Here is a 10174-nt window from a genome sequence, read left to right on the forward strand (position 1 = left end):
AAATGAGACACAACTGAATTTCTCAGGTCACTGCGGGGAGCACTGGGGCCCTCTTGGGGAGCAAACTTGCAAGGACAATATTGTCTAAGTAAAACCAAACTGGCAATACCTGCTGTAGCTGAGATTGCCTAGGTAGTGGTGTCAGGAATACTAAATTTGGGGATGGATGTAGCAAAACGAGGGCTAATGGGGGAAAAGTGACTAAAGGCATATTTGTCTGGGAGGAGACAGGTAGAGAAAGGAAGGGTCAAGAAGTGGGAAAAGGGATGGCAAGGTCAGCGTCGGGCTGATGACGGCATACGGGTTGGCTGTGCTTTGGCAGGGGGGAGGCGCGGGCTGGGTGCTTTCCCCGGCTGGCAGGGGGGCACATAGATGGGGCTGGTGGAGCCAATGTGTTTGTGCTCTGGACCTGATGACATCTGCATCCACCTGCCTCTTCTTAATGCTTTACACACAGCTGTCCCGTCCCAGCATCCGTCTCGCTCTGGTTTTGGTGGTCCATGGGAGTCAGACAGGGCCAGCCGCGCTTGGCAGGGCAGGAACCTTTCCCCAGTGCCCTGGGGCAGAGCTCAAACCTTCCCAAGTCTCTCATCCCTCTGCTTTTCAGTCTAGAGCTTGAAACTTGGTCCCCAGCTGCTCCTCTGAGCCCAGGAGTGTCTCTCCCTTAAACTGGCATTCCCTTTGCAGAAAGCTTATGGGACACGGATGATCCCAGCCCACATCTGCCTTGGTGGGGGGAAAAGCTACTCGTGGTGGGACAAGTATTTCAGAGCCTGCTTGAGCCCCTAACCACCACGACAAACAGGCTGGAGGACGGGTTCAAACTCTGCTCCGCTCAGGATGCTGGACTCCTCTCCCAGGGGTGGGATGGAGGATGGCGGAGCTATAAGGGATGAGGATGGATATTCTGGCCCCAGAGCATGGAAAAGATCTGGGACATCCCCTGTAATTTATATTGCTGCGAGAACTGAAATAGGAAAGCCCACACAGAAGTGGAGTCAGGCGGGTTATTCTCTCCCTGGTCTGGCCCGGCGATCAAGCTCAGCATTTCTTACAAGGGGGCTGCTTCTGGGGCACGTTGCAGCTCTGCCCGTGTGCCCCTGTGGGGCTGCAGCGTGGCCCCTCCGCGATCCCCCTCTGCCCTGCCCTGGCAGAAAGGCGTCCGGGCCGGGAGTGCCGGGAGCCGTCAGGCAGCTCTGCCCTCGCCAGCTGCCCGCTTGCAGCACCGGGGAGCCGCCGGCTCCCGCTGGCGTCGCTGCCGGCATTGGAGGGCGAGAGCTGGGAGCTGCCACCCACCACCAGCAAGCCTTCCGGAAGGGTCCCCCGGCAGAGGGGCAGGAGAGGAGGCAGCGAGGAAGGAGAGGAGTGATCGGCAGGAAAACAGGGAGTCTGGAGCCAGTCCAGGCGGGAGTATCCACGGCACTGCCCTGGAGCATCGGAAATCCAGTCCTTAACGGCAAAAACTCCTCACACGGTACTGCCCGACCTGTTATTCTCGTTCCAGCATGGTCTTTTAAGGGGCTATTTTAAAAGCGTGGCTATTTTTGAGCCTTTTTCCCTTGGCAGATGCTGCTGTGCCATCCCGCAGAGCTGCTGGGGACCAGCTGGGCGCTCCTTGCAGGTAAATCATCCCCAGGCTGGGCCAGGTGCTAGTGCCATCCGCTGGGCTCTGGGCCAGATCCTCACCTGCTGCAAACCCGCAGGGAGCCTGGGGCTTCTGCAGTTGCGCATGGGGATCTCTGGTCCATGTATGTTAGACTTTTTAGATCGGGCAAAATGCTTAACCTGAAAGGGAAAGGTGTCTCTGCTTTGCCCTCCAAAGACAGAGGAGGTAGGAGCGGCTCGAGAGCTAGGCACGGCGCCAAGGCTAAAAGTCTACTGCAGATAGATTTATGGTGGGGTTGATATATGCGATTACCTGAAATTTATTGCAGTTATACTCAGGTGAGCAATCTCACTGCGGTCCTTATATGCGCTGGCTGCCTTGAAGCACAAATGTACAAAGATTTTCAGGGTGAGCGTCTAAAATAGAAAATAAACCCATTACAATATACCCAGATTTTCAGATGCCGTGGTGTTAGTGAGCTCTGTTCGAGTGTCCGTAGAATGAGCTTTGCATAGTGCGGTGGTAAAAGATGCCTGAGATGAAGTCTTCTCTCCTACATTGTGCTGGTGGTACCACATCTCCCGTATGAATAGTGTTCTCTTAGAGCAAGGGGGTTTTCACTCGTAAGATTGTTTCTTCTCCCTGCACATCTTACAGTCCGGGGGGGGCATGAAGGCACAAAATTAACAACCAATAGCTGTTTCTCAAGGTTATGAGAGCGAGAAATGAAAATCATCAGACGAGCTTGGTTTACTTGGATTCTTACACCTATTTTCTTTCCCACCCGTGCTGCAAAACTACCAAGAGAAACCACCTGTCAGAGCATAAGGGACAGGCTTGTTTGCAGAGGCAGCAGGCGGCAGTGTAAATGCATGTGAACATCTGCTTATCAGGGCAGGAATTGAATCACGGTGGAGAGAGGCGAGGAAACACAGCCTGCGCAGCTGGCGGGTGTGTGCCGGGAGCCAGCTGGCCGCCCGAGGCACGCACCCCCCTGCCCGCCGAGCATCCCCACGCCTCGCCGCAGCCAGCCAGGCGTGCGGGGCAGCTGCAGCTGCTGGAAATGCGCGTTCCCGACTTCTCCTTTGCCGGGAAGAGTGGCCGCGGTCGCTCGGTAGCGAGTGTCTGGGGGTGGGCTGGGGTCGCTGCCAACAGTGGCCGCCTTGTGAGGCTCAAACCCGACGCTCCCGTGCGTGCAAGGGCTAGATCGGCAGCTTTGGTGGGGAGAAGAGGACCTTTAGCAGAAATCCCGGCGCCTCCTTCAGAGCAGCCTCTTGGGAGGACGAGGATTGCCATGGCAATTAACTGCAGCTCTGCCTTCCTTGCGTTTCTTCTGCCGAGGGCTGGCTCCTTGCTTTAAAACCTCTAACCTCAACTTTTTATTTTAAAGAATCCACTTTACAAGGTAGGACTGCAGTAGTGATTTCTGCCTGGCTTGCCTAGAAAGCTTTTTCCTTTTGGGGCTGGGAACTGTGACCTACCCACAGCAGCTCCTCTTGAAGTCCTCAAGCGCCTGTTAGAGCCCAAGTCATGACAAGCCCACAAATTGCCATGTGTTTTGGGGCAACAGCTGTGTCCTGCTCTGCTGGGAGTGTGTGGGTACTTTCAGCCCCAAACAAGGCCAGGAACTGGGAATGAGACATGAAAATTAGGTCAGGATTAGAAAGTCCCTTCTGGGCACAGACTGGGAGGAAATGCCACCAAAAGGCACGCAAAACTTGGGTAGAAAAAGCTCACAGCCCTGCAGCCAGGTATCTCCAAGCACCCTGTGCTGTATTTAGGCACCTGTATCGGCTCCGGCTGGGATGTCTCCCTGCCTGGCAGCATGACGGGCGATGGCTTTGTGAGAGGCTGTGACCAAGTGGTCCAGGCACCACACGTGTGCCTTGGCACCGGGGGGTACCAAAGCCTCTCCCAAGCCACGCCAACTTGCTCCGTCTCCCCAGCTCACCTTCCCTTCCTCCCGCCATCCAGGGCTGCTGGTGTCCTTGCACCAGGCTGCAGAAGCGGTGGGAGCCCTCGAGAGAAAAGCCACCGCTGTGGGATCCTCGGTGCTGCTTCCTGGGCCGGACAACATCACGCACATCTACTCCATGCGGTGGGAATACCTCAATGGCACCAACGCCCGCACCATCCTGCAGTACTTCAGCGGGTCTCACAACCCAGCCATCCACGCGCCCTACACACAACGAGCCGTTTTCCATCCATCCAATGGATCTCTCTTGCTGGAGGGTGTGCAGGAAAGCGACAGTGGCATCTACAAAGCCACTGTCAACGTGGGAGACAGGGAGAGCCTGAAAATCCTGCTGGAAGTCCTCAGTAAGTGGTGGGCATGGGAAGGAGGAGCGGGGTGATGGATGCAAGCAGGAGAGTGGTATAATTTGACTGTATATGGATCATCGGCCAGACAAAGGGATTTCAGCTAAGTCTAATGGGCCAATCAAGGGTTTGTTTGAACCTGCCATGCATGGGGACAGCACCAGGGAGACTTTGGGAAGAGGTTCCCAATCTGCCCCAGGGGAAAAGATCTGGTGGTGCTGCCCAAGGAGAGCTTCTAGGGTGCCTGGCTGTGGCAGAGGGCTGGACTCCATCCTGGAAAGGCAATTTCCTCCCTTGTTTTTCACTCCCGGTGCAGGGATGGAGGGCCTGGTGGGATGCCATGTACCCCCTGCCACCTGTGGAGGGTACCTCTGACACCTTTTGCGAGAGGGACCTGGCAGAGCCAATGGAGCTCAGCTCAGCACAGCTCAGCAGGGTAGGCTTTATGGAGAAGTCACGAAAAAAATCTCCCCCTCAGACCATACTAATAGTCTGTGTACAATCTGCAGGCGCCAGCCGCTGTCACAGAGATAAGAGCAGGCTTTAAATAACACAGAAGTTCCTCCTCAATATTGCTCTTGGCATTTCCCTTAATTTGCTTTGGTGTTATCCTTCCTCTGCTAGAATATTGTTGCTGCCATGCTACCACAGCCCTTCTCCACCCACTTTTTCCACCACACATTAATCTAAATGGGATCTGCTTTTCCTCTTTTTTCTCATTTCCTGACATATTTTTAAATGCCCTGTATTTGCCCTAATGCAATAAATGACTCAGCTCGAAGGAAAAATAAACAAACCCAGAATGCACAGCAGCCCTGTGCAGCAGGGCTTTCCAAGGGAAAGGCACCTGCGATTGCACCGTTGCAGCCTCAAGGATGCTGCGGTGATAACTGCAGCCCAGAGCGCCACCACAGATGCTCAGGGTCACGTCTGAGAGAAGTGCTGGTGTTTCTGTTCCCTTTCCAGAGCCTGTGTCTCGCCCTCGGCTCCGGAGCAGTGCTCTGGTGGCCCAGGCCACCGGCGAGGTGCTCTGTGACGTGGCAGAGGGCAGGGTGGACACCATCGCCTGGAAGAAGGACGGGCAGCCCCTTCCCCCAGACAGAGGTTTCCACCTCTCTGACGACCTCAGCGTTTTGTACCTGAGGTCGGCGAAGAAGTCAGACTGCGGCTCCTACTCCTGCAACGCCAGCAATGGGATAAGCTGGCAAGAAGCCTCCCTGAACGTCACCATTGCAGGTGATTGCGGCTGGGGTTTCACCTCCCGCTGCTCCTCCTGCTCCCCACTCTTCCCTGGGGATCCCCGCATGGTTTCATCCCATCCCGCAGCCTCCATCCCCCAAGGCCCGGCCGCCCTCCCGTGAGGCTGTGGGCCGCCTGCTGTTGGCAGGAGCGCCCCATCGCGGGATGATGAGCAGCAGTTCCTGGTCTCTGATACCACCAAGGCACTGCCCTTGGCAGGATGGGCGCCAGGAGGTTGGCTGATCCCTCTTGGAGAAGGTCCCAAGTGGTGGCCCTCGGCCAAGGGGATGGTGAGCAGGACATGGGCAGGGGGTTGGTGGCCGGGAAACACACGTCCCAGGTTGGACATTTCATGGACCACAGCCTGCAGCAGAAAGTGCTGATTTGGCCACCAGAGGGCAAATAAAGGGAGCCTGCCCTGGTGATGGAGAAGCCCCGTGGCCCACCAGAGCCGTCCGTGCTGGTCCTGCCGGTGGCCTGACTCCTGCCTCCTCGGGTTTTTTTTTCCCAGGTCTCTCCCCTCCCTTGCAAGATGTGCTGAGGATCGCGGTCGTTGCTGTGGTCTTTGCTGCCGTCTCGGGATGGGGATTAATTTTTCCCGTCTGCCAGTCTGAAAAGCTAAGAATAAGTGAGTCTGCAGTCGGGGGGCAGCCGAACCCTCACTCTCCTTGTCTGGTGGAGGAGAGCAAGGAGCGCTGCTGTGGGAAGAGCTGGTAGTCAGCTAGGTCGCTTTCCAGCTCTCTAAACATCTCATCTTCTCCTCATCTGGCAGGTCTTTAGGAGAGTAGAGAAACTTTCCTTGGCAAAATTTAATGGCAAAAACTGATTTTGCTGTTTTCAAGCTAGTTTAGGTCCTGCTACTTCCCAGAGGTTTTTATTCTAGAGATTTGAGGTGATTACTTGACACTTTAATAGAAAAAAAGTTTCTCAGGAGCTTTTTTTTTATTAAAAGGCTCAATTTTTAAGACAGTATGTTTAATAATACACTGTACCAGCAGCACAGAGCCCTCTCCAGCCACCCACTCTCAAATCCACTGTGCCCTGGCCAGGGCTACCCCGCAGCATCCCGGTGGGGACAGGCTGCATCCCACCCTGAGGAAGGGGAGGGGGCTGGCGCGGGACATCACGAGGGGTCACAGCACTCACCCCACGCTGCTCTGGGTGTCTAGGGGGGGAGCTGTGGAGGTGGCTCAGCGCTTACACCTGCGGGCTGGTGTGCATCGCCTCCGTCCTGGCAGGCACCGCCGGGATCCTCTGGATGCGAGAGGAAGGTAGGAGGTGGCTGTGGGGCGGTTTGTGGGGGGGGAGCGGTGCTGTGCAGACCCAACTCCTTTACCCTGTGCAGGATGCAGTGTGGAAAAACAATCCTTGCTATGCAAACCATATGGGGTGACAACCTCATGGGAGATGTAGAGTCTCATGGGGGTCAGAGAGGAAGGCAGTGGCCCGGAGAGGGAGGGTTAAGCAGCTAAACACATGGGATAGACCCAGCCAGGGAGACACGCGTCTTCCCCATGTGTGATCTCAGCTAGTTGTGGGGATCTGGACCACCGTATGGATTACATACCCATCCATACAGTTAATATAGTTATTCCCCTTTACCCAGAGCCCTTTCCCAGAGTTAGGTGCACAAGAGCAGTTAAAATGATCAAGGGATGGAGGCGTCGCTTGCAAGGACAGGTTGAAAAGGCTGGGAGTCAGGAGAGGGCGGCAAAGGGAGGTGATGGAGGGTTACAACATGGTGAAGGTGGCAGACGTGCAAGAACTGGTGCTCGGCCTCGTCCTGTTTCAGGCCCTTCTATTGCGATCATATTGCCAGAGATCGCCCTTACATACGTGATCGTGGTAACCTGCCTGGTCTCCGCCACCGTGACCTTCCAGCCTACAAAGCTCATCCAACTGAAAAGCAAAACAGGTGAGCTGTTTTACCTAGGGTGGCAAGGAGGGAGATAAAACTGGTCCACGGGGTTTTTTATTTTGCCCAAAACCTCATCCTTAACTTTTTTACATGAAAACTATTCCTAATTCTGTGCTAACTCAGGCTGGCGGATTCCATACCCGACCCCCATCTGCATCTTGTAACGCACACTAACATCGCTTTGTCATCTTTCCCTCGGCCAGCACAGCGCACGATGGGCTACGCGGCTCCTGGAGGAGTGGTTTCGGTGGTGCTGATGACCAGCTTTCTCTTAAAGAACATCCACCATCGCCACGGTGAGAGGGGATGCTCCAAGGACCACCCCAAGGATTTGTCACACTGAGGTTAAAACTTGTCCGCGATACGTAATCCCGATATCCCTTCAACTCAGCCATTCGGAGTTAGACCTGCTCAAAAAATAACCCAACAAACTGGGGGTTTCAAGGAAGTGAAATCTTTGCAAAAGTAGAACTAGTTTTCAACATCCCCACCTCTGTTTTTCGTATGTGTGTTTCCATGGTGGTAATTTGCCCTTCTCCTTTCTCACCTTCTGCTTTGGACGGGGTATTGTGCTGATGTCTGGTTTGTTTCACCACAGAAGAAGGATGCACAGAGTTCATGGACGTGACCGCTCTCACGGTCAGCACAGCAGCCGTGTCGGCCCTCCCGCTCCTCGCCATCTTCCTCTGCTGTAAGTCCCGCTGCTCCTTCATTTCCCTGCCCCTCCGAATGCCTTATATTTAGCGAGCTGGTTTCCCTCTGTCCCCACGCAATCAAGCAGCCATTTAATTATTCAAAAATTATTTGTATGGCTCTGATGAAGACCCCAAGACCTCTCCATTGAGCGTTCCCCTTCCCCAGTGAGCCCCAGACACCATCCCCCAAGTACAACATCCCGCACAGTGCGTTCGGTGCCTCTCGTGCACGTTCTCCTGATGCCTGGGAACGGCCTTGTCCTTTCGCAGATCACACGACTCAGGGATGGCTGAAGGAACATGACTCCAGCTGGGCGGACAAGGAGAGGTAGATCCTCTATTGCCTTTTTTCTGCATAAATTCATACTGTCTTGAAGCAAAAAGAGCGGGATATGGAAACTATCCCATGCCTTGTTTTAAGTCCTAGACCCCCACAAAGATGCTGCCCTCCCAGCCTCTGATTTCAACCTAGACTCAGAGCAGGTAGCTCCAGGGGAGGTCCCCCCCAGCGAAGCGCTTCACTGCCTGCTCAAATCACTCCTCAAATTTTTCCCTCATGGCCTCAGCCTGAAAACATTTAAACCTTAACTCCTACTCGTTTCATCCCAGCGCTTTTGGATTTCAGCTGTGCTATGGGTGCATTTGGGCTTAGCCAACCTGCATGCCCTGCAGGAAAGCCCCCAGAGCATCGCAGCCCCATGGGCCTCAGCCAGCTTCCCTCTGCCCTGGCCAAAATCCCCCTGAGAGGCAGAGGCATGAGCATCACACCCACAGCCGTTTGTAGGGTCTTGTTTCATCTTTGGCCTCGCAAGGGTGGGCGCAGGGAAGGACCACCGCAGCCCTCGCCTCTGCCTGGTGCGGGGGGGCCGGGTCTGGACGGGCACGGCAGAGCCCCTGGCTCCAGCGATGCTCAGCACGTCCCACCTCCTCTTCCTTCCAGGTCCTTTGAAATGTCTCAGCCCAGCAGACAGGATGCTGTTTCCATCCGTTAGAGGTCGGCTGGGGTGTTTCTTCCTTGGCTGAGTCAACTCAGTCGTTCCCAGGGTTTGACGCGTCCAGGGTTCTCGGTTTCAGCGGGGGTTGAGCCTCCGGGAGACCTGTAATAAACAGCAATGAAATGAACTTATTTCTGCTTTTGTTTTTTTAACACAGGGCCAGGGAAGGCCAAATGCACATTTTCCCCCCTCTCTTTCTCTTTAAAACCAGGCCCTAGAGAAGTACCTTCAGTAATTGTTGCAGGAGTCTCTCTAAGTAGTTTATCACAATAATGAGGCCACATATTTTTTATAAATGTATGTGAGTAACCAACGGCGCTCACCCCACCCTTTCCCACGGCCAAGTTTGACTTCTTGCTCCCTGGTGCGGGTGATTTCAGGGCATGTTTTGGGTGAGGGTGGGGGTGTCAGGCTCTCTCCCCCTGAATCCACACGCCTCTGCGCCGCCCACACCCTTTAGTAGGGGACAGCATCTCCCGGGGACCGCTCTCCCCTCCACCGCAAGGACGGGGGCGCAGGGGGCCAGCAGCAGACCTGAGCCTGCCTGCCCTTTAATCTATTTTCTTAAATGCAAATCATTCTACACAAGCCCTGACCTTGTGTCAGGCAATGTTGATATTACCTCCCCCAGTCCCTGCTGCGTTTTCCTGCCTGTTCCTGAGGGACCCAGCTGTGGCGTGTCTTTGGGCTGGGGATGGGGGAGCTGAGATACGGATGCTGCCTCCGTGGAGCCAGTCCTGCCTGCGCCTTGGGGCAGGGGAGGTCCCACGCCTTGTGATCAGCAGGAGTGTGAACCCTTATTAATTTAATTTCTTTTTTTTTGGGGCCATCCTCTTTGTTTTTCCCTGCCCGAACAGGCAGCGTCACATCCGCTTCTCAGCCCGCCCCCCCTCACCCCCTTCTCGTGTAGAGAAGCAGCAGCTCCCGAGCCTCGGGTACCAAGAACGTGGGGCACAACCCTGTTACCTCCAGCAGAAACCCTACCGTCTGCAGAGCCCTCTCCAAACAACCCGACCTAGGAGGAGCATGCAGCTGAAGATCGGGAGTTAAGTAAGACTGAGACATAACAAAAATAGACATTAAAATCAAAAGCGGGGGGTTAGACTCTGAGCGCCCTGTAGTTTTATCCCCCTGCTACGCGATGTTACGTGGCTGGCTTCAGCCGTTGGCGTAGCTTAATCTCAGGTTGAGTGTTTGGCAAGTTTCAGGGACGTCAAACTGCGAGAGGCCACAGAGGTCGTTAGGGCCTTTGGCGGCAGCTAATTGCACGAAGCAAATCAGGCAGCTGAGAGCAGCCAGAGGCGAAGTAGCTCACGGACCTAGCAGGTATCCCAGGCAAAATGCCCTCTCCCAGTCGCGGTGCCAATGCGATGTTCAGCTTCGTGCTGGTACCTGAGAGCAG

General features: G+C 55.0%; 1 protein-coding gene across 3 annotated transcripts; it reads left to right on the forward strand.

The window, feature by feature from the left end:
• Positions 1-9: 9 nt before the first annotated feature.
• On the forward strand, positions 10-8899 carry LOC142063048 (uncharacterized). Of its 3 annotated transcripts, XM_075106356.1 has the most exons (11): positions 10-1474; positions 1567-1621; positions 3581-3925; positions 4892-5161; positions 5676-5792; positions 6334-6435; positions 6957-7079; positions 7286-7378; positions 7681-7773; positions 8048-8105; positions 8718-8899. In XM_075106356.1, the coding sequence occupies exons 2-11, from the start codon at positions 1567-1569 to the stop codon at positions 8767-8769; spliced, it is 1308 nt and encodes a 435-aa protein (XP_074962457.1). In that variant the 5' UTR covers positions 10-1474; the 3' UTR covers positions 8770-8899. The 3 variants fall into 3 exon arrangements, with proteins under 3 accessions (XP_074962457.1, XP_074962458.1, XP_074962459.1); XM_075106357.1 differs by having other exon boundaries at positions 10-1621; positions 7291-7378; XM_075106358.1 differs by lacking the exons at positions 10-1474; positions 1567-1621 and adding an exon at positions 2739-3011.
• Positions 8900-10174: the final 1275 nt, after the last annotated feature.

This window comes from Phalacrocorax aristotelis, chromosome 11 (genome assembly GCF_949628215.1).
Source record: "Phalacrocorax aristotelis chromosome 11, bGulAri2.1, whole genome shotgun sequence".
In the NCBI taxonomy this organism is placed as follows: domain Eukaryota; kingdom Metazoa; phylum Chordata; class Aves; order Suliformes; family Phalacrocoracidae; genus Phalacrocorax; species Phalacrocorax aristotelis.